Here is a 24186-nt window from a genome sequence, read left to right as displayed (position 1 = left end):
CAACATCTGGTGAATATTACTGGATTAAAGAATGTTTTTAAACAATCAACCCTCTCCTCAAATTGTGAGGTGTGGGAGGTTAGACTGACACACTATTCCCAGTTCCTCCTTCCATGAATATGTGGTGTTCCTCCAACGCCTCCCTCTTCTCTTCCTTGCTTCCACTGCTCACTGCTTTCTCTTTCTGGTTGTTTCCTAGCATTCCCTTGAGAATCATAGCAGTTAATTATAAAGGCTGAATTGATTGTTTTATTTTTATATTTTAACTGATCGTTCCTGATCGTATGATATTCTAGTGGCAACATTGTTAGGAAAGTGGGGGTTTTATGTTCACACTGAGGGGGTGCAGTGCATAAAAGAACATGGAAATCCAGCTGTCAGCCATGGTCTACTTGTCGATTGACCAGAAACAAGCATCTGTTGTGGCCTTTTAGGCCAAGTCTGGGTTTCTTAGTCTTGCAGTCAAGTTTTTCTCATACCCTCTTAATAAAACACTTTAAACTTATTCCTCAATGCACAGTTTCTTAAATGGGTATGGATATTTTCTTAGAGGTGCCCAAGTTGCCATTGGTATTATTAACCTGGGTGGAGGTTTAAAAAGGATTTGAACCTGGCCTGGAAGCACCCAGTGCCACTGCTTCAACAAAGCATGTTGACAATGGTCAGCTTCAGACAGACATTTTGCACAAACTGCAGTTTGCAGGCCAACCTCAAAGGCAGCCCCACTGCAAAACCTGCAATTAGTAAGTCTTGAGATTACTAATGTATAGATCACTGTGGACAGATAACCTCCACCAGCATACAAGGCAGGTGTCAGGGACTGGCTGGATGAGGAAGCACGGTGGGAGCCCCCCTGGGAGGGCACAGAAGATGACAATTTAGATCCTGGATCCTGGTGATGGGACACTGAGTCTGGGGAAGGGATGAGCTGGGAAGTGCTATGGCATTTGAGTGATCAGGAGAAGGGTTAGAGGCTGAGAGTCACAGTGTGAGCACAGACTCAGACAGAGAGGAGTCAGCGGTTGCCCTTGCTTCCCAGCAGCAGGACAGTTCCAGCCTTTCTACTTCTCCTCCCCCTCTGACACCCCAATCAAGGAGAATCCTGCACGTTGCTGAGCAGAGGGCCAGACAGGGCCAGAGAGCCTAGAGGGGGAAGGGAGAGGCCAGTAGTCCATTTCAGCTAAGTTTCAGCTGGAGCCAGAACACACTGCTGTGTTGTTTTTCTGTTAATAAAAAGCTAAATGCATTCCAGGCCTCCCATACTTTCCTGCCCTGTGGACGACCTGGGCTCACTTGACAGCTCCTTGACACCAAGCTTGTAGATGCTGGTCCTAACCAATGACCAATGACTTGAGCCTCTTCAGTGATAAAGATGAATGAATAAGTTCCCACCCAGCTATAACCCTGTGCTTCAAAGGGAGTGCAACCCTGTCCAGGCGGAACAGGCCAATGGTCAGTTTCCTCGACCTGAAAACCACCCACCCAATGGACTTCTGACTTGCCAGGCTTCAGACTCGGCTTACCAGCCCCCATCTAGCCCAACACTGCATCCAGTCAGGACTGCATCCAATCCAATCCATGATTCAGAAAAAAAATATTGGTGAGTGATCAGCACACTGCCTCTCAGTGGCTTCATATAGATGCTAAATGGCACTGGGGACAAAATGTGGTGCCATTGGGCAACCCATGTCATAACTGTCTGGGGTCCAATAGTGCTACTGTCTGGAACTGGCCCTGCAGTTAGGAGCAGAACCACTGAAGAACAGTGCCACCAACCCCCCAGTCACAGAACCGATCCAGGATGACACCATAGTCTGGGGGAGGGGCCCGTCCTGTTTCGCCGCCTGAGGCAGATGCTGCCCCTGCCATTGCCACCCTCCCTCCAAAACATCCCTTACTGGGTTGCACAGCCCCTGCCATATGACCCCACTGGGATTCTGCCACCTGAGGGGGCTACTTCAGTCTGCCTCATGGCCAGGCCAGCACCACCAGCGTTGCATAACAGGGATGCAGTCCTGCCGTTCTTCTCCCAATGAAGTTCCTCCAGCACAGCAAGGAAGACCGATTTGATCCCAAAACTAGGACAAAACCCAGGCAGGTAAGGGTCATCCTGCAAAGCAACCCAGTTACTAACCATTTAATTCATGCCAAGACCTAAATTTGGTGGTGACAGCCATATCCATGGACCAATAATGCAAAGGATTCCTCGCAGCCTGTCCTATGGTGGGAAAGAGTGCGACACAACCTTCCCTGTCTTGCTCAGTCCTTTGCACACTCATTTCAACTTTTAATTGTATTATTTCTCTAATTTCTACAACATGAGGTCAGTTCTGTGACTAAATTCATCAAAAGCCACAATGAACTCCGTGCTCCAGGCAAAGAATGCACAAGTCTTTGGAATGTGCTCATTTGAAGAAGGCAGCTGCAAACTGCAGCATGTTGGGAGATTTCAGTAGTGGATGGCAATGCACATTTGAAATGCAGGGGGAACAAACCAGTCACTAATCTAGGCAGGCCAGACTTCTTACCACCACCACACACACAAAAGAAGAAATATGTTTGAAGGCATACTTGTTGTTGTTTTTCCAAATAATTTTTATTCATTTTCCAATATTACAAAATCACAAAAACAGAACAAAAAACAAACAAAAAAACTTTTTAAAAATATCAATTCTTGCATTTTTCTTAACATAGTTGACTTCCTCAATTCCCCCCTCACTGGGTCCATTTTAAAATTCCAATTAAGCAATTTCCATTTTATATCTTAAATCATTCTAACACATTTTATCATTATCACTCAAATATTCTATTCTAAAAGCATCATCTATTCTTCACCAATGATTAATCAATTTATCCAAATCAAAATTTATTTTCCCATCCTTCTATCTACTATTTCTCCCCTTAGCCTCAAATTTTTTACCAGAATTTTCCATAAATTTAAATATTAATTCTTCTATCATACTAACATTTAAACACTTAAAACTAATTCAGCCCCCCTTCCCCTGGACTCCCAGATACTTCAGTGAGTTCCGTAAGTCATTCCAGTTTTGGACCATCTAGATCAATCAAAAAATTTACATCTAGATCAATCAAAAATTTTAATCCTCACCCCACTCCCACCCTGTCCCAGCCTACCCCCCATTCTTCCGTGATCATCCCCTGCTGCCTCCCCAATTCTCTAAAAACTGTAGTACAAAACCATCCAGTTATATTTCCACTTTCCAGTCTCGATTTTTTCCCCCTTTAAGTTCTGGTCCCAGTATGAATCCTGCCCTCCCTCTCTCACTGGGAGGACATTATTCCATGCTGGTTCTTCTTTGGAGACTCCTTGGAACAGACACATGTTCTGTTCCCCCCCCCTCTCACTGGGGGAACAATATTCCATGCATCTTCCTCATCTTCCTTAAAGTCAAGTACATTGTCCAAGACTGATGATTGTTCTTCTTGCTTCTCTTCATTCTCTATTGAAATTAATCCTTTTTCACTGTCCACACAATTCTGATTCCTTTCACGCATTTCATGCATTTCATGCAACTGTATATTACTTTCACACAACAATATATTATTTTGCCGCAATTCATTTCTCAAGTCCAAAAGCAATTCCCAAAGTTCCTTCTGAAAGTCCAGGCCGTCAGGTGATGTTGTGGCTACAGACATCCTGCTCATCTCAGATTTCATGAGAACAGAACAGAGCAGGAAGTGGCGCAGATCTTATTTCCAAAAACATCAGGGACCAAGTTTATATCTGAACTGGTTATACTCTCATTTTTAATTCTTCTTCATATCTTAAAAATCTTGTGACCATTTCTGAAAAGAGCATTTATCAAACTTCTTATACCCAGCTTAATATTTTGCGCTCTCTTCAAAATTGACAGTTCTCAACTTCAAAGAGGTAAACAAATTCCTTTCTATTGTGATACCCGTGGTTTTCCCCGGCGCTGAGGGCAATGAAACAGTCGTTGAGACGGCTAGAGCGCCGGTGGCGGAAAACTCATTTTGAATCAGACCGGACACGGGCTAGAGCTCAACTTCGAGCCTACCAAGTGGCAATGGCGACGGCGAAGAGGACCTTCTTCACCGTCTCCATCGCATCTGCAGAAAACAGCAGCAGGAGACTCTTCCAGGTGGTTCGCAATTTAGCGGAACCACCTGCTCCATCCGGGCCCAGTACGGGCCACATGATCTCCTGCAATGATTTTGCAAAGTTTTTTGCAGATAAAGTCGCTCAGATTCGGGAAGAGGTAGACTCCACCGTGGGAGCAGGGCCGGGGCGGGGGAGTGCTAGAGTCCTGTCTAGTCAAGTTTTGTGGGATCAATTTCAATCTGTTACCTCCGAGGATGTGGACAGGCTGCTTAGACGAATGAAACCAACCACCTGTCTCCTTGATCCTTGCCCATCCTGGCTTATAAAAGCTAGCCAGGAAGGGCTGGGCGATGGGCTTCGCGGGTTGGTAAATGCTTCTCTCCATGAGGGAGCCTTCCCAGACCCGCTGAAAGAGGCGGTTATTAAACCGCTTCTTAAAAAACCATCTTTAGATCCGGCCAATATGGCCAACTATCGCCCAGTCTCAAATCTTCCATTCTTGGGCAAGGTGATTGAGCGAGTGGTTGCGGAACAACTCCAGGCACGCCTGGAAGAAGCGGACCATTTGGATCCCTTCCAGTCAGGATTCAGGCCTCATCATGGGACTGAAACTGCCTTGGTCGCACTGGTCGATGATCTCCGGCGGGCTAGGGACAAAGGTAAGAGCTGTTTCCTAGTTCTGCTGGATCTCTCAGCGGCTTTTGACACCATCGACCATAACATCCTTCTGGACCGTCTAGAGGGCTTGGGAGCTGGGGGCACTGTCATGCAGTGGTTCCGCTCCTTCCTCCTGGGCCGTGTTCAGAAAGTGGTGGTGGGGGATGAGTGTTCAGACCCCTGGGCGCTCACTTGTGGGGTGCCTCAGGGTTCTGTCCTCTCCCCCATGCTTTTTAACATCTATATGCAGCCACTGGGAGAGATCATCAGGGGGTTTGGGCTGGGTGTCCATCAGTATGCTGATGATACCCAGCTCTACCTCTCTTTTAAATCAGAACCAGTGAAGGCGGTGAAGGTCCTGTGTGAGTGCTTGGAGGCGGTTGGAGGATGGATGGCGGCTAACAGATTGAGATTGAATCCTGACAAGACAGAAGTACTGTTTGTGGGGGACAGGAGGCGGGCGGGTGTGGAGGACTCCCTGGTCCTGAATGGGGTAACTGTGCCCCTGAAAGACCAGGTGCGCAGCCTGGGAGTCATTTTAGACTCACAGCTGTCCATGGAGGCACAGGTCAACTCCGTGTCCAGGGCAGCTGTTTATCAGCTCCATCTGGTACGCAGGCTGAGTCCCTACCTGCCCACTGACTGTCTCTCCAGAGTGGTGCATGCTCTAGTTATCTCTCGCTTGGACTACTGCAATGCGCTCTACGTGGGGCTACCTTTGAAGGTGACCCGGAAACTACAACTAATCCAGAATGCGGCAGCTAGACTGGTGACTGGGAGCGGCCGCCGAGATCACATAACACCGGTCCTAAAAGACCTACATTGGCTCCCAGTACGTTTCCGAGCACAATTCAAAGTGTTGGTGTTGACCTTTAAAGCCCTAAACGGCCTCGGTCCGGTATACCTGAAGGAGCGTCTCCACCCCCATCGTTCTGCCCGGACACTGAGGTCCAGCTCCGAGGGCCTTCTGGCGGTTCCCTCATTACGAGAAGCCAAGTTACAGGGAACCAGGCAGAGGGCCTTCTCGGTAGTGGCACCCACCCTGTGGAATGCCCTCCCACTAGAGGTCAAAGAGAACAATTACCAGACCTTTAGAAGGCATCTCAAGGCAGCCCTGTTTAGGGAAGCTTTTAATGTTTGATGGATTTCTGTATTTTAGAATTTCTGTTTTTTTTGGAAGCCGCCCAGAGTGGCTGGGGGAACCCGGCCAGATGGGCGGGGTATAAATAATAAATTATTATTATTATTATTATTATTATACCATACTGGCGGCTCGCTGATCCCTCCAGGGACCCGACTCCAGCTTCCAGGGGGACTTTCCCCAGTCCAAATTTAAAAATTTACAGGAATTTTAGTGGATTCAGCCCTTCTCCCCTTTACCCTGCTTCAGGGGGAAGGTATTGAGCCCAATCCTTGGTAATTGATAAGTTCCTTTCAGTCTTTCCGGCTACAGGCAAATTAACTGCATCACAGTTCTCTCAATGGGGGATATCGACTTCCTGTTTAAATCTCCCATGGCCAATTCTTTTCAATTTTAAAAAAAATTCCCCTTAAATTTCTTTCTGTTACTCACAGTGTTCAATGTCTTCAAATCCTTTTTTAAAAATAAATAAAAATCCACTGCTCTTCCTCTGCCAGCTCGGAGCTTCGCTCTGTGAGGGTAGCAGTATACTCGAAAATGGCGCCCGCGACTCTCACTCCGCTCGCTCTCGAAGCTCTTAAAAAGAGTTTACCATGGGGCAGAGGAGTCACTTTGGGGTGCACCCGAGCTTTCACACCCCCAGAAAGCTCAATCTGGGGTTCTTCTGGGGGTCCGCATTGCTCTCACGGCTCCCCCCTCCCTCACAGCGCCAGGAACCTCGGAGCTTGAGGATTCCTCGTGAAGGCATACTTGTTGTTTAGCCAGCTTGCTAGGAAACCTCTGTAGTCTTCTTCATGAAAGGGGAGAGTGATTAGAGGGACTAATTGAGATCACCTTACGTTACAAATGTTACTCTGCAAAATGAGACAAGAAGATGGATTGATCTCAACTATTATTCATTAGGGAAAGTCCTTTATATATTTCAGATTAATAATTTCTCTTCAGGAGCTATGCTGCTATCCTCTCATGGTAACTCATCACAGCATTGCACATGTTGAACCATGAAAATTACTAGAAATTTTGTGGAACTTAAGAGAGCTCATCACCTTTTTGTTTGTTTAAAGAACTGGTGTTTGTTCAAAAGTACATAATGTTCAGTTGCAATGGCTACACTCAAAAATACTGCTGTATATGGGGTTCGGCCTTCACATCCCTCTATATAGCCATGCCAATTTGTGAAGCTTTTCTTTTGGCCCTCTGTTTTCCAGGTTGATCAAACTCCCTCTCTGGAGGCTCCACAGGGCCTCTCTCCAAGGGCACAACTTTGTATGGGAATGCAAATGTAGGCAGAATTCTTCAGGTCAGGAACACAATTCCCTCATCTGTAACAAGGCTATTTCTGACCTTTCCTGACAAGTCCTGTAAGTGACTTATCAGGAACAAAATATTCTTTTACATGCGAATAGACTGTTGTATCATTTTCACTGAGAAGTTTCCGGTAGGGGTGTCACACAAAACGAGCTTTTGGTGATCATGTGGGAAATCCCTTAGGTGCATGCAATTAAGCCAAGCCCTGTGCCAGGGGACGACTACCACAGTTGGCCTGAGTAAGAAATCCAGTCCTTTGAGAGCAAAATCAGCAGTCCTGATTGTCTGCATACATTGCCTGAAGACTGGTCTGGCATACATCCATGTGAGAAGATTCTCATGCTGGTTACATGTGGTATATCTTCTACTGATATGATGCATGTACTGCATGGGAGGTATTTCATATTTTTATTCTATTATGAGGCTGGTATTTATCTGTAACTATAAAAAAGAAGTGCTATGGTCCATGGGGTCACGAAGAGTCGGACACGACTAAACGACTAAACAACAACAACATAAAAAAGAAGAATTATTCCAGTTTGTCTTTGGCTGAAATGAATTGCCCTGTTCGCCTCCATCTCATCTCTTCCCTTGTGTAAAATTGTCGAGTGTAAGCTCTTGGGCGGGGTGGGGGGTGGGGAGAGTGTCTGCCTTTTTTTGTTGTTGTTACTTTGTAATACACATTGGCTGTTCTATGTGTATGGTTATTAATTTGTAGAGCTTACTGGAAAGGATACTTGCTTAATGTCATTGTGTCTTGTGATTCTCAAGCAAGAGCACCATCATTCTCCTGCAGGCCAATCAGGTTGTTATATTCGAGGATCCCACCTGCCTATTGTTCTAGGATCCAAGCTTTGTACATAACACCTTGATTGTGCACAAAGTGTCACATTTATAAGTCCACATTTATAAGAGAGAATAAAGAAATGTAATTAAGAACCGAAAACCTGACATGCAAAGCTTTGGGGAGACAAATGGAGAAAACAAAATTAGTTCAAATTAACTTTGCTATTGACTGTTGAAGTATTTTTTTTGTCCTTTTTGTGAAGGGAGTGGCTGCCAATACAATTAAATATGCAGAGTTGAAACAATGATATGGAAAACTAAGCTTAAATGTGTTACTTGTTCTATGTGTCCCTGAAGAAAAGCAACTCAGTGCCTGATGAATTTTTAAAATAGGGTGGGATTCAACTGTCTTTCTTTATTTCAGTTCTATCCAATTAGGGTTGTACAGTTGGGGAATGCAGAAGTTTCAGTAACATTAGAATGAGAGAACCACTATCATTCCTTCTAATAGCAAATTCAAGTAGTTGACTGTCTTATGAGTTGAAAAGTAAGGCAGGGCCACCCAACATAACTGGGAGACTCCCTCAGTATGCAGAAGTCCATATACAGTATTCCTGAATTAAAATTAAAATACATTTTGAAAACTCTCCAGAAATCCCCCAAAGCACCTATGAACTTTCAGACTGCTAAGAGCATGGTGAGGAATGTGGGGGTGGGCTGGGAGCAAATCATTACATTCAATTAAGAAAGGTTATTGTGCTTCTGCAGCTACCTTTTCTGGAGATGGGGGTGTGTGAGTAGGATATAAAGAAACTTAGGCTCAAACATCTTGACGATCAGTTTAGTCTGTGGTTGAGAGCAAGGACATCATTTGAAGGGCGAGGGGAAATGGTCCAAGAGCAAGAGAGGAAATTGGTCCAAGTCCCTAATAGCATCTCCATGGGGTTGTTTAGGGCTGGGCAGGTGGGATGTACCCCATGAAGATGATGATGATGATGATGATGATGATGATGATGATGATGATGATAATGATGATTTACCTCTCTGCACTAAATGTCTTTTCACCCTTTCTCATGATGCAAGAACCTCAGGACCATCTAATGAAACTGAATTTCAGAAGATTCAGGACAGATCAATGAAAGTATTTCTTCATACAGGTTGGTAGTGATGACCAGCAACTTGCATGACTTTAAAAGAGGGTTAGACATACATCAGTAGCTACAACCATGATGGCTCTGCCCCACCACCACTGTCTGAGGCAGGAGGCCTCCGAATATTGGTTAATGGAAACCATAGGTGGGGAGAGTGTTCTTGCGCTCAGGTCCTGCTTGCAGGCTTCCCATGGGCACCTGGATAGCCACTGTGAGAACAGAATGCTGGATCAGATGGGCATCGGGCGGACCCAGCAGAACTGTGCTCTTATGTGCTCTTTGAGGCCATGAACTCTGGGTGCCCTGTTCTCGCCACAGGACTCTTTTCTGGCTTAAATTTTAGGAAAGGATCAACTCCCTCAAGGCTAACATTTTGCTGCCTTGAAAGCAGGCTTCTGTGGGATGTGATACATAAGTAGCAGTCAAGTACAACATTCCTTGTTTTCCTAGAGTGGACATGCAAGGGGATGTTTGGTTCAGCCAGTCAAAAACTTCCTGTTTCCTCCTAGGGTGGAGCATCCTTCCTTTTGCATGTGACTAGAGGTGGGTGTGACCTTACCTGTGCATGTAACAAAAGCACAAGGCATGCAGTCCTCCTCCCTTCTTTTCCATCTTCCATTCGTTGTGTGAACTACAGTGACTGCCAGTCTGCACTCACTGGGATTAACCCCCCATATGGGGTATGCCTTCTGGGATCCAACTGTGGACATAATGTGAGTAGAACGTGTCCTTTTATTTAAATTGCATCTCTGGGTTATTTGTGGGGCCTGCCTGGTGTTTTTACATGAGTAGAATGTCTGCTTTTATTTAAAATGCATCTCTGGGTTATTTGTGGGGCATAGGAATGTGTTCACATTTTTTTCAAAATATATGGTCTGAGGGACAGTGGACCGGCCCACAGCTGAAAAAGGTTGCTGACCCCGGAATTAGGTGATACCACAATGTAGTATCACATTAGGTCATTATCACATAGGCTGAATTAAACTTCTAAGCAACGCTGAAATAAGACACCATGCTCATGCTATTGCTTATGAGACTGCACATGTGATGCACTTCTTAATGAAATCAAGTTTTCCTCATCTCAAATTGCACTTGCCCATTTTGTTTGCAATTCAGATTTGTAAGTTGCAAATTGTAACAGAGTTCAATTTATGGATCCCCAAGACGGTGCCAAAAGAAGTGTTTTATGGTTTTATTTAATCTTCCCTTGCAAATATTCCCTCTGTGCATGACTGTGGGTTGGGAAACAAACATGGACATTCTGAAATGTCAGTTTGAGTTGTTGTAGTAAACACCTATGGTTTTACCTAAAGAAAAAAGAGCAGAGGGGAGAGTCCTCTTCCAATAAACGTGGCATGTAGACATTTCATAGCAATCAGTAGCAAAATCCAGTTTGGGCCTTGACCCTGGAGGCTACGAGGGTAACTTCTAGTGACAGGGATGAGAAATGTTTAGCTGTGGAGAGAGGAATCCCCCTCCAAAAAAAGCGACTCAGGTTTTCTTTAAGTGCACAGAAGGCAGAGCAACACCAGCTGGCTGCTCCCATCAGAGTAGAGCTGTGACAAAGAAAGGCATAGCGAAGGGAACAGCTCCTTATCCTCAACATCCTACCTGAATTCAAACATTGCTACTCTTTTGAATTTGACCTGGGCCAGCTTTTGGGGGGGGGCAGCCACTTGGGCCAGCAACCATATTATGCTACCCACCAGCAGATTTGAAACACAGATTCATACATGAGAGCAGCAGCTAAGACAACTTCCATGGACGGAATCAGTTCTGACTAATCCTGTTGAGAACTGGGTTTATTATCCAAGCCACACTTGCCTGCTGTTTTCTTTCTATCCTGTCCAATAAGCTATTTGGCAAAAAAAGGGAAACAAACAAACAAACAAACAAACAAAGGCTGCATCAGTGGGGATAAATTATTAGAACAGAATTAAATCTATTATGCAACCATTTAAAAAACAATTTCTCAGCTGCTGTCAGTTTTATGATGTTTATTTTCCTGCCTCTGCATGCAGAAATGACGGGAGCAAAGTTTTAAGAAAGTTTGGAGAGTGAACTGAACAGAGGTCAATGCAGATCAGTTGGCAGGATTTAATAGGATCAGGCCAGTGTAATCTTGTTTTATCCATTGTAATTCAGGCAGCCACAGAGACCCCAAACGAGAGGGGAAGGGGCTTTTAAAAAGATTGGCGGTCATACCACAAAGCCGGGGGGCTGGAGCCATGACAAAAGCATGAGAGGGGATGAAGTGGCTTGAAATAAATAGATTAGAGTTCTCTATGGCCTGGGCACAGCAGGAAAAAAGAGCAGGCACGGTGCAGGCAGGCTCCATTCTCTAGCCCTCCTCTCCCCCCACCCCCTTGCTTTTGCATGGTGCTGCAGCGTTTCCCAATTTCAAAGGCTAGCATTCTCACAGGAGGGGGTGGGGAGAGGCAAGCAGAGTTCTGCCTCCATCTTGCACGCTGCCTATAGGAAAAATCAAACGGGACTGTCCTCATTCTTTGATTGGAAAAAGAGCGGGTTGGGGAGGGAGACATCTCTCTTCCGTGGAAGGGCGCTGGGCGAGGAAGCTGGTTTTGGAGCAGTGTGATTTGTGTGGCACGTCCTATGGGTTAGCTGCTGGCATGACAAACCATTGACATAGTTCTTTGAAGGTGCTCAGAGGGTTGTACGCTGCGTCAAGCTAAGTGCTTTATAGAGAACTTACGAGCTGCTGCAAAAATGCATGGGAGAGGCATTGAACAGCTACGGTTGTCCCTGAAAGAGGGGGATGCCTCGAGAAACTTTGGAATATAAGCCCCATTAGAGACACGATCTCTCTTGGGGGCATGTCAGAGAGGAGGCTGCTTTGAATAAAAGGGAAACAAATGTTTGAGCAAGCGAGTTATTCTTCTATCCTTGAATAATTATACTACTATCAGGAGACAATTTCATGTATTTAAGTTTTAATCAGGTTTTGACTGTAGTATTTGCTTTATTTTCTTTAATTAAAAATGGTGGTGGGACGCCTTATTTTGTGAAGTGACACCTTCAGGACTCGACCCGAAAGAGGGAAACGCACCCCCCCCCGCTCAAGGATTTCTCTCTCCCCTCGCCCCGCAGAGCTCCTGTCAGCTCCAGCCAACACTTTTTCTAGAATTGATGAGTGAATTATGGGTTGAATCCAGAATACACTCATTGCACTTCAGCCCAACTGAAATTAATGTGAGAAAATGTTAATAATTCCCGTTGGTTTCAGTTGGAATTCAGTTTGTCTGGAAGGAGCCTAATGTCTTTTGGGATTTGTAAAATATAAGAGCTTTTGGACATAGAAAACATAAAGTTCTATTTTTAACTAGATCAGTTACTGTAAAATTTAAATTTAAAAAGTTTGTGTTAAAGTTGTATTTTTATTTTATTTATCAATTGTTGTTGTTGTTGTTGTTGTTGTTGTTGTTGTTGTTGTTGTTGTTGTTTGTTATTGCAGTATTAAATGTATTACCTGCCCTTCACCAGCAGATTCCAAAGTGGGTTACAACAATTTAAACCAAACTCGCTTCCCAGTGCTAGCGTTCTTAGTCACCTGGTAGTCTTAAGCATTGCCCCATTGCTGTAGATAGTACTTTACAGAGTAACATAAGCAGCAAAGATTTCAGCAAAGATTGAGCAGCAAAGCATAGCTTCCCTTCCCCTCGCAGGAGCTTGCAGTCTAAAATTTCAACAGCAGACGATTCAAAGGGAGGGAGGGTAAACAGCGGTAGCTTCTGTGAGCTGCTCTAGTAATTCGCTGGACAGAAGAATTAAATAACAACCATTTTCATACTGAGCCAGTATTCAGCACGAGACTCCAAACAGCTTGGCAACTTTCCCAACCTACCTAAGTGACACCACTATCATGGTCTGGTGGAGTGACCCTTGATTCTGCAGGTCTGAAAAGCTCCCTGCTCAGCTCACTCATGAAATGGAATCACAGAAGAACAGAATGTGCACGTCGCACCTTGGAAGTGTGGCACGAATAGGAAGCAGCTAGGAGGAAACTCACTCTCAGCTGCTGAGCTATTTCTTTTTAATAACCAATAGTGACTAGGTGATGCTATTAATTGCATTATAAAATTGTCCTTAGTGGCCTCAATGTGTAAAAGTGAAAGGAATCTGTTTCACTCAAAAGCTTGTCCCGGGCTACACCAATGAACAGGTTCCAATGAAATTAAATAGTACAGGGGGAAAGTGTGTGTGTGTTAAAGGAAACTGCTTCATATAGTTAAGAATTCTTGATTCACCATACCTGTTTAAATCTGAAACATAATTCCTCAATTGCATGAAAAATGGGCCCATGGCAGCAGCCCAAATGTGCATTGGCTTTGCAAAATACCTGAGATCATCTCCAGGCAGGGAGGCTGAGGTGACCGGGGGAGCATGAAGGCAGTCAACAGCAGTTTGGGTGTGTGTGTGTGTGTGTGTGTTTCGGAATGGTTAAAATAGGCAATCAATTTTTATGATGTAATTTATAATTCATACAGGTTGTCTTCATACATATGGTGTTGCTTTTGTGTGTCAATGTTTCAGGTAGTTTATTACTGTGACAGTGTGATTTGCATTCATGTTCAGTTACCCCACTCATATTTCTCATGTTTACACCATAAGGGCTGCATATGAAGATTGATCTGGCAGGGTTTTGATCTAGCTAGGGCTTTTGCTTGCTGTTAAGGCACATATAGGAAAGGTGCTCCACATTTTAGGCTACCTGCAGAGCTGACTGCTGGTACAGGAGATGCATCTAATAGCTGGTTTTCACTGCTAGGTTTCACAAAAATGGAAACTTCTCTTTCCATAGGCCCGACCACCTTGCTAAGCCGCTCGCAGAAGTTGCAAGCAAGCAGGAAGTTCTTACTCAGGTGTTCAATGGGGTTTGCTTAGATAATGAGAACCAATAAATTTCTTATACAGTATATCTGCCAAAAAAAATCCGAAGAGTCTTGTGCAACCACAAAAACTTGCTCGTTTATTATGGCATTTTTGGTGGACTCTAGTCCGTTTCTGCTGTGCAGTCCAGGAAAGCTTATACTGTACCAAGAGACTCCCAGGGCTACCGCATTGGAAATTAAACACCTGCATTTCTAGCTATCCTTTCTCACACACCTTTTGAAAACAGGTGATGATGCTCGGGGATAGCTTGTGTTACTGTTTGGATTATCTAGTCTGGAACCGGACATTAAAAACCAGCAGAGATCGGCGCAAACAAGCTGGCTGGTTGCAAAAGGGCTGGAAGCAGCGGATTGCCAGCCGCGGGGATGCCAATGCGTTTAGGACTGCTCTGCCTCGGTGTTTTGTGGAACAGGGGCGTAGGAAGCAAAGGCTTTCGCGGCTTCCACTCGCCTGATTTCCAAACTGCCGTTTAAAGGACTTCAGTGCGAGAGCAAACATTCGGGTTCGGTCTAAGTCTCCTTCTTGCTGTCGGTTGGCCTGGATCTCTAACCCGCCCGCCCCCACATACACACGTCCCCTCCCTCGTCTTCCAGGCGTCTGCTCAGCCCTGTTCGCTGTTCTCTGTCCTGGCTGGGGCGGGGGGAGGGTCTTGTCATCATACTCGGTCTTGGACTCCTTGACCTTCCCGTGGCCAAGAGGATGCCGCTTGCCTCCTCAATTATTCGCATTGATCCCCAACTGGAGTTGCTTCCCAGGGTCTGCCCTTTTCTTGTCTAAGGAAAGAGGGTGCCCGTGAAAACGTCGCACCTGACTCCGGCTTCAGTTCTGGGCGGGACCAGAGCTCTGTGCAGTCGGGAAGCTTGCCTACTTCCCAATTGGGAAGGTTCGCCGGATGCAAGGCATATTTCGGTGGCCCAGTTTACAGGCTGTCCTTCAGCTGAAAACGCCACTTCGTTTTTTAAATTGTTCTTAATGTTTGGTGCCTGCAAGTGAAAGGAAAGGAAAACCGCCTTCCCCACCTCGGCTTTCTTGGCCACGAAGAGGCTCTTGAGAATCTCGTTGAGCATTCCAGAGCGACCTGCCGCCTTTCCTACTAGAGATCCCGGCGGGGGCCCCTGGGGCACAAAAGAGGCGCTTCCAAGGATGCGGCGCTGTCTGCGGCTCGCCAACCCCAGCCGAAATAATTAAACCAATTAAGTCAATACAAACAGAATCAAGAGGGAAGAGTCCAGTTCTGATCCTTGGAGGGCCGCGGGGGCGGGGACGAAGAGAGAGGTGGGCCTGGCTGTTCTGCGGAGAGCAGGAGTCGGAGCGCAGCCTGGTGCGCATCCCCAGCCATGAAGTCACAGTATTGCGCAGCGGGGAGGCCCGATCCCGGGAGCGGGGAGAAGAGACCCCGGAGCCGGAGCGGGGTTGGCACGGAGGGAAGCCCTCTTTCCCTCGGTCCTTTCGAGGAGACCCCAACTGGCCCTCGAGTTGAAGGGCAGCAGATTCGGACTCCCCTCCAAACCCTTCATCCCGGCGCCGGCTGCGAGATGGTGGCTGGTGGCTGGTTTTGCACTCTCTTTCTGGGAAGAGCAAACTTTTCCTTACTTTCTGTCAGGGCCGGGGAAGTGGTGTCCTTGCTTGCCCTCCGCCTTCCCTTGTCCAGAGTCACCTTTGCCCAGCGCCATCCAGTTTCTCTTCCGGGGCCGCACTTCCCGGTGCATCCTTAAAATCTGAATAAGATTAATTTATTTATTTATTTATTTTCCGAAAAGGGAGATTTCCTTCCTTTTCCCTTTCCCGAAATAGAACATTCTGAACTGCTCTTTGTGGTTTAAAAACTAATTCGTTCTCCTGCCGCAGAGCTGCGTTAAATGGCACAACAATTAGCTGTAGAGTAAAAAGACGTTTGTTGCTTGCTTGCTTGCTTGCTTGCTTGTTATTTTCAAAGGGAGAAAAAAGACCCGAATCCGAGTATTTCTAATCAAATGTTAAAAGAAGCGGCTCTCGAGTTGGGTTTGCTGGCTGAGAGCGGGGCGGTCTCGGCGCTTTTCCAGCTTGGCCCTCGGGTTTCTTGCTGGGATGGGGCCGCGAGGGCTTTGTAATGATTTGATGTGCAGATGTAAGTGAAATTTATTGTAACAACAAATATAGGGATGTCAAAGCCCAGCTCTGGATTAAAGCAGGCAGCCCAAGGTGGGGGGGGGAGTGTATTAATTTCAAACAGCATCAGAGGCCAGTGTCTATTAGCGCGAGCTATTCTTCAGGCCCCCCCATCAGAATTAATCATTGAGAGTTAATTTGAAGCGCAGACAAGTTGCTGTTAATTTAGTGCGGGGAGGATGGGATGGAATAAAAAGCCGAGGTGCCGGCCAAGCCTCTTGGGTCTCATTAATCAGCGAGCTGAGACGGCCTGGCTTGATTACAATTTGCAAAAAAATTCATTAGAGCCTGGGCGATTGACAATTTTTCTCTCTGCCTGTGATCTGACTCATTAGGCAGCCAAATGAAAGCCAGGATGGTGATGATGACAGCTATCAACCCCCCTCGCTTGTTTATCTTCTTGGCTTCTGCCTCTGCCTTGGTGGCTCCCACTCCGGGGCTTTTCCTGACCCTGCCTGGATGCAGCACAACACGCCCCCCCCCCCCCACCCGGTCGCCTCAGATTATCGTCTGAGGTGGGACGGGAAGTCGGCGGTCTTCTGCCGCCTGCTCTGCCACTTGCGCTGTCCTCTTGCTCCTTTTTTCTCGCCGTTATGGAAGGCCGTGTCGGAGCGGGGCGGGGGCCGAGCATCTCTTTTGCAGCGGGGCAAACGGGTCTTTGGGTGGCGGCTGCTTCAGCGTCAAAGAGCTGCAAAAAAGAGGCAAAAAGATCCGACCATTTGCCCTGTCTGTGTGCCGAAATGTAGCTTTTCCTTTTCTTTCCCCACAAAACGCAGGTGCTTGGGCTAGAATTTAAAAGTTGACCCCCTGCCCATATGCAGCTTTAAAACTTTGACAGCCCGTTCCTCCAACTTAAAAGTTATTTTTGGGTGTGTGTGTGCGTAGTATGTATATGCATATACTGTATGTGTGTACATGATTACTCTGATTACCCAGAACGAGGCAGCATCCATACATAGTTGCCTGTTTCTGGGTAATCAGAGTTCGCATCTCTGGAGAGCTGGGCTTGTGTGGATATGGTGCACACGTGTCGACTCCGCTGCCTGGGATCCTGGCTCTCTTTCGCTCCAGGGCTGCACCTCGGCACCCGCCATCAAAGCCGCTCCACACGCCGGCAAGGGAAGACTAACGCCGACTTCAGCTCGCCTCTCTGCCTCGGCAGAAGCAAATTATTTCACTCTGAAGGCGAATTCCTCTACTGTAAAGCTCAGTCGCGGACGCTCGCCTGGGAAGTCCGGAGCCCCTACCTCTGGGACATCGCACCTCAGATTCAGAAACCCAGAACACAACTGCGTCGTTTTTTAAAAAATGTTAATGCAAAACATGCAGATCTGGCTGCTACTTAGTTGGAAACTTGAAGATGGTGATGGTGATGGTGATGAAATTTCCAGGACTCGCGACGAGGCGCCTTTGCAGAGCTGCATTTCCAGGCTGTGCAAACGAAATCCACACCTTACAAAACGATGTAGTGAAAATGATAGATTTATGTCCCTATGCGACCGGCCTCCTTCGAGCTCAGGCCGGACCCTGCGCTGCTCTCTCCGTCCCGGGAAGGATGGGGCGCTTGGGATCTCGGCCTCCTTTGCCCGCTCTCACCGTTCAGCTTTCATTTTCACCCGTCTTGACGGGCGACAATGGGGCCTCAATCGCGTTTCTAAGGCGCTTTCCCGCAGGCGAGTGGGGGCAATTCTTCCGACTTCTCTCCGCGCCCAAACCGCCTTCCACACCGCGTCCACACCCGCCTTTCCCGCTCCTCTTTCTCTTTACACTCCCGCCGCAGATCCTGAGCTTGGGCGAATCCCTTTGCAGCCTAGTCAGAACCCTGAGGCGCCTCTTTCTCCGCGCATCTGCTGAGACAGAAAGCAGCACACCGTCCTTCGTGTGGACAGAACAGGGCAAAGTGGGAGCGGGCGGGGAGCGACCTTGGCTCCCGCTTCGGAAGCCCACCAAGGCCACCCGAGCCCGCCTCCCTTTCTCCCCGGCAAGCCAGCCTCCCCACGCCCCACCCATAGCTGCCAAGTTTTCCCTTTTCTCACGAGGAAGCCTATTCAGCATAAGGGGAAATCCCTTAAAAAAAGGGATAACTTGGCAGCTATGGCCCCACCTGCCACAGCCCATTCCCTTGGATTTGGGTCTGCAGAGCCCCTTCACATCCCTTCGCAGCCTGGAATGAAAGCGGAGCTGTCCTGCAGTTCTTATTCGGAGGGGCGGGAAGGGCTCCCTCACCCGACAACTGAAAGCCGGAATATCCACGGAAGCCGGAATATCGCGTCCTCCTGCCCACGGCTCTTCCAACCCTTCCCCTGCAGTGGGAACGAACCCCTCCCCCGGTTCTTCCGACGACCCTGGGGTGAGGCGGGTTACTAATCCGGAACCCCCCCCCCGCATGTGCTTTTGGCTGCAGTGAGGAGGAGACCTCCCCGCTAGCGTCTGAACCGGCGGCAGCTCCAGCTTTTCGGGTGCCCTCTCCCTCCCGGGACGCCTTTTTCTCCCCGCTCCAAGGAAAGCGCCTTCCTGGCCCTCGCCCGCCAAAAAGCCTTGCCAGAAGCGCAGAAGGAAGGACAGCTGGGTCATTCTGAGCATTTCCCCCTTTTTCTTCCTTTTCTTTTTTCAGGTTTTTATTTATAACATTACTGTGTTTCATTTCGTTTTCATAACTTAAGAAAAAAGCGTAAACTACATCTGAAATAAATTAATGTAACACAATAGAACAACAACCAAAAATTAAAAGGTCGTGCATTTGAAATAGGAAAGGAACATCGCTTAGGCAAGGCAACCAAGTCGAGAGAAGCCCAGAACTTTAAATAAAATGGGGGAAATCAATAGGGAGGGAGGGAGGGAGGGATCCACCTCAAGAATGTCTCATTCACTCAGCCTTCTGGCACAACGAAAAAGAAAAAGAAAAGAAAAGAAAAAGAAAGAAAGGGAGGGAGGGAGGAAGAAAAGAAGCAGCAGCAGCAAAAATTAAACCGGTCCTTTTCGTCTTATCTTCTCTCCCGAAAGAAACGGGGCGGGGGAACATCTCCCTCCACCGCCAAAAAGTCCGCAGTTCTGGAATGTAAGACTTGACGCCGCCGCTCCTTTGGTCCTGTCTCAGTCAAAATCCCGCAGCCGAGACCCAGCGCTCTATATACAAAGTTCGGGCAGTCTAATAAATAGGTAAATCGTCTTTTCCTGGCTTGCCAGACTCCCGTTCCGGAACCCTACCGCGCCAAGGCACAGTTTGCGCCTCGAGGGAAAGTTCCTCTTCAGTTTGGCAGTGGAGGGACCGAGAGAAAGAGAGCGAGAGGGAGGGCTCTCCACGGAGCCCCGATTGGATTCGCAGGGGAGGCGCGCGTTTGTTTGTTTGTTTGTTTGTTTGTTTTCCTCCAAACTTTAGCGAGGGAGGGACGAGAAAAAAGGTGGCGTTTCCCCTCCCTCTCTCCGTCTCTCTCTTTTACCCTCCCCCCCTCGCTCAGGGCCTGGCCTGCTCCAGCTGCTGATGTTGACTCCTAATGGCGAACCTGCTGACGTGGACGGGGATGGGCACGACGATCTTGGGGTTCCGGGAGGGCTCCCCGGTCTTGGAGTTGGCGTTGCCGGCTTTCACCCGTTTCCACTTGGCGCGCCGGTTCTGGAACCAGATCTTGACCTGCACCTCGCTGAGCTTGAGCGCGTGCGCGATCTGCGAGCGCTCCGTCAGCGACAGGTATTTCTTGCAGTGGAACTCCTTCTCCAGCTCCAGGAGCTGCTCGCTGGTGAAGGCCGTCCGCCGCCTCCGGTTCTTGCCCGTCGACGTGGTGCTGTTGGCGCTGGCCGAGCTGGGGCCGCCCTCCTCCAGCCCGTGGCCGGAGTCGTCCTCCTTGTGCGTCGCGGGGCCCGGCAGGTTGTCATCGGAGCTGTAGTCTAGGTCGCTGTCCATGGAGAAGCTCTCTTCCTTGCCCTTGGCCTCCTCCTCCGCCGCCTTGGCGTCCTCCTTCCCCGACGCGCCTCGGACGGCCCCTGCGGGGAAGCCAAAAAAAGCACCACGCGTTACTTCTCGCTCCTCTCCCTTTTCCCACCCGCCGCCCCTTCTCTCGTCCCCCTCCGTGTCGGGGCTGGGGATGTTGGATGACAGAGGGGAGCGGGGGCAGCGAGGGAAAGCCCCTTCCTGCCTCCGGAAGAAACTTTCCTTCCGTTGGGTCCCCGAATCGGCCGTGGCTTCAGCTCGGAGGAGGCGCAGGCCGCTGCACCCCATCCATCAAGCGGACTCTGCTCCACCGAAGCTTCGGCCCCGAGAAATGGCCGCGGGGCCCTCTGCGTGGGTTTCGCTGGGTGTCAGGGCGAGAAAAGCCATTTCGTGGTGAGCGCCGCCGGGTAATCATCACCCGACGGCAATCTCTGCAAATGACCCCTTGGCGAAGCAGAGAGAGTCGAGGCCTGCCAGTCCGAGACGCCGCTCTTTCCCAGCCCAAGAAGGGCGGCTTAGTTTTGAAGCGGGCAGTGCCGCCGGAAATAACTTGAAGCAGCTCGAAGCCGACGGTCCCTCCCTCTTCCCAAGGCCCTTCGACGGCTGGGCAAGGGGGTCCCCGGGAAGTGAGTGGCACTTCCTCCCCGCCCTTCTCGTCCGCCTCCTCTCTCCCTCCAACTCCTCTTTATCTGAAGAAGTGTGCATGCACACGAAAGCTCATACTGTACAAATAACAAACTTAGTTGGTCTCTAAGGCGCTACTGGAAGGGTTTTTTTGTTTTCTTGGGGAAACAGTCACTCACGCCAGCGAAGTGCTTGTTTTACTGGGCCTCAATGTTTGGCTTTTCCTTTGACAAGGCTGCGGCATTACCCCGCTCATACCCCTTCCCGGTAGCTTCCGAAGTGATTTAAAAGGAGCATCAAGAGCAGCACCAAAAACGCCCCCAAGAGCTTCAGCAGCAGCAGAGAAGCAGCCCGAGAAGGGAGCATTTCGGGGCCTGCACCAGCCGTTCCTGAACTGGAGAAACGGGACGGAAAGGCTTAAACATTTAATAAACCACCAATCCGTACAAATGGGGCCACTTCAATTTCCAGTGGCGGCTGAATTCCCCCCCCCCTCCGAGTCTCCTTGGAAGAAAACCCGGCCATCCTCTGCGCCGGGGCTGTCCTCCACGGAGATTGCCTAACTCTGCCAAGGGTGTCCTTTCAACTTCAGGAAGCTTCCAAAAAGCTTAAATAGGGTGTTCTTTAATTGATCCGATTCCCGCCCCACAAAGGATAAATGTGGATTAAATCTGGCCGGGGGAAGGCGAGATCACCAGCTAACCTTTTGAGGACAACAACCTTGTGTGGCCGCTGCAACAAACCAAAGCCCAACCTCCGCGCACGGAGAGTGGGGGTCGCGCCACGGAAACCCCCTCCCCGCGCCGCCGCCCGTTTGACTCACCAAGGGACGCCTGCACCGCTTCGGAGGCCGAGAAGGCCAGCAGCGACCCCTCCTTGGCCAGGAACGCCTTGCCGTCTTCGGCCTCGGCTTGCAGGCCGTCCGCCTTGTCGAAGGTGCCCTGGAGCGCCGGCGGGGCGAACTTCCTGGCCGCCTCCTGGTGCTGTGCCGAGGCGGAAAAGGTGCCCGGCAGCGTGGCCATGAGCGTGGACGTGAGCGCCATGCCCTGCGCCAGGCTGGAGCAGAAGCTGGCGGGCAGGCTGGGCATTTGCGCGTGGTGGTGCCCGTGCGAGGGCGGCAGCGCCGGCTGGGGCAACGCCGCCGGGGGTGGTGGTGGCGGCGGCGGCAGCACCACAGGCCGGTAGGGCATGAACATGGGGTAGCCCGTGTAGACGAAGTGGCCCGGGCTGGGCTGCGGCGGACTGCCGATGAGCGAGTCTATGCTGAAGGCAGTGCTGCTTCCCAAAGGGCGCGGCATCATCATGAGCGACGGCGGAAAGGCTGCACTCATAGAGGCGCTGCGGGGCCGGCGGGCGCGTGACGCGGGAAGCTGGACGGGGCGGCGGGGCGCCTACGGGGCCGGCGAGGGCGGGCGAGCAGAGCCGAGGCGGCAGGGAGGCGCGCGGCGGGCAAGGAGGGTCAGCGCAGACCGTGCCTGGCGAGGCCGGGCAGCATCGGGGCGCGGGGCCCTGCTCCAGTCCGGCGCGCTGCTCTGGGACCGGCGGCGCTCCCTCGCTGGACTTCGCTTCGTGCGGGCGCAGCTGCCGGACTGGCTCCCCCGCCTGGGTTCCTTGGCGAGCCCCGTTTCCCGATCTCCGTTTCGCGCTCTCAGTCGCTCCCTCCCGGGCGCCGGCAGAACCTTTGAATCGCGCTCTTCTTTCTCATTCACATTTTGCCAGCCTTGAACCCTTCCCGGCCCCACGTGGACGCCTGCGCCTCTCGCCATTGGCCGCGGAGATGGAAGGAGGAAAGAGCGCGCGGCGCGCGGCGTGTGTGTGTGTGAGTGTGGCGCAGTGTGGGGAGAAGCAGCGAGAGATGGGCTCGGTGTCCCCGCCCCTCCGCGCGCCCCCTCCCTCCTCCCGTCGACCAGAAGGGAGCCGCCAGGAGCGCGGCGGTCCCGGAATCGGGGCGCGAAGGCTTCCTCGGTGGGAAGCTCCCTGCCAGCTAGACGCACGCGGTCAGGGGGCTTGTGCTGTGTCTGCGGGGCTGCCAACTTCCCGGCACCTTCCGGGTCACTTGGCCAGCCCAGGACGGAGCTCTGCAGCAACTGAGGCTCGGTGGGGCTTGAGGGTGTGGGTACTCTTTTTGGGGTTCCTTTTCCGTTTATCCCCCTAGAGTGATGGCGGGGGTGACCCCTCGAAGTTAGCTGCTAGTCCTGTCACAAAACACTCTTTCGTTACGTTTTGAAACCACAACCACCTTGTGGGAAGAGGCTGGTCGGCTGCCTTCGCCTCTCCAGTTTAGGAGCCCCAACTGAGCTTCCTTGGCCCTCCTGCTCCCTTTCAACAGCAGCACCTTTGGGGGGGTAGGTAAAAGAGGTGAAGAATCCACGCGTGTAAAATGAGTCGTGTGAATGACCTTTGGGAAGCGAAGAAGTCGGGCGGCGCGTCAATGAGCTAAGCAACCGCGAGCGGAGCAGATCGCGCTCTTGCAGTGGAGCTTCAGCGACGGCAAATGGGCAGAAATCTCTTTTGGAGGCGCTAACAAGATAACGATCAGAGAGTAATGGGACCCGTTACGCGGGTAATAGGAATTTCTTTACATGCGTAGTTAATTGGAAAATAAAGACCGATCGATATTTATGAATGTATCGATCCAGCCCTTTCGTTACCCCCCCCTTTCCCCCTCAGTCTCTTGACTCCACAACATCGCTGGGGAATACATACCTTCTCCCAGCTCAGGCCCTTGGAAAACTTACTTGGCCCGCAAGACCAAGCGGGGCTAAGGCTCGCAAGTGGCCCTCCAGAGGCGCCCCGCAGCCCCGCAGCCCCTCCGAGAGAGAAAGAGGGCTCCCAATACGCCTCTTTTCTCCAGCCGGCCACCTTAGGGCCCAACTGGGCACGGAAGGAAGATGAGAAAGAGGGCTAGCTGGGGGGGGGAGGGAGGTGGGACCACCCGCTTCCCCTTGGAGCAGGCATCCCCAAACTCGTCCCTCCAGCTGTTTTGGGACTACAATTCCCATCATCCCTGACCACTGGTACTGTTAGCTAGGAATGATGGGAGTTGTAGTCCCAAAACAGCTGGAGGGCCGAGTTTGCCTATGCTTGCCTTGGAGCATGAGTGGGACCCCTTCCAAGCCCCCTCCAAAGTCGTCGCCTCCCGCTTTCGCAGTGGGATGAAAACCCCTTTCCACCCGGAGGTTCAGCGCGCCGGCGAAATGATAAATGCAGCTGGCGAAAGGCGCCTCGAGATGGGCGCGGGTTCTCCCTGCCTGGGACTGGGCGTCCTGGTTCCTTTTCTGCGCGGGCGGCGGGACTGGAAGACAGACATCTAGACCATAGCTGCCAAGTTTTCCCTTTTCTCGCGAGGAACATAGCTGCCAAGTTTTCCCTTTTCTCTCGAGGAAGCCTATTTAGCATAAGGGAAAATCCCTTAAAACAAGGGATAACTTGGCAGCTATGATCTAGA

At 49.9% G+C, this 24186-nt stretch overlaps 1 protein-coding gene across 1 annotated transcript; it reads right to left on the bottom strand.

Moving 5' to 3' along the window:
- Nucleotides 1–18807: 18807 nt before the first annotated feature.
- Nucleotides 18808–22069, bottom strand: GBX2 (gastrulation brain homeobox 2). The gene is made up of 2 exons (XM_035134399.2): nucleotides 21562–22069; nucleotides 18808–20167 (listed from the first exon to the last, which is right to left on the bottom strand). The coding sequence occupies exons 1-2, from the start codon at nucleotides 22067–22069 to the stop codon at nucleotides 19641–19643; spliced, it is 1035 nt and encodes a 344-aa protein (XP_034990290.1). The 3' UTR covers nucleotides 18808–19640.
- Nucleotides 22070–24186: the final 2117 nt, after the last annotated feature.

Source organism: Zootoca vivipara, chromosome 1 (genome assembly GCF_965207765.1).
Source record: "Zootoca vivipara chromosome 1, rZooViv2.hap1.1, whole genome shotgun sequence".
NCBI classification, from domain to species: Eukaryota; Metazoa; Chordata; class Lepidosauria; order Squamata; family Lacertidae; genus Zootoca; species Zootoca vivipara.
Note: the sequence above shows the minus strand (reverse complement) of the source record. Positions and strands in the feature narration are given on the sequence as shown.

Coding starts and splice junctions, on each gene's coding strand:
- GBX2 (XM_035134399.2), bottom strand. CDS start 22,069: ATGAGTGCAGCCTTTCCGCCGTCGCTCATGATGATGCCGCGCCCTTTG. Junction 20,168..21,561: donor AGCGGTGCAGGCGTCCCTTG/GTGAGTCAAACG, acceptor GCTTCCCCGCAG/GGGCCGTCCGAGGCGCGTCG.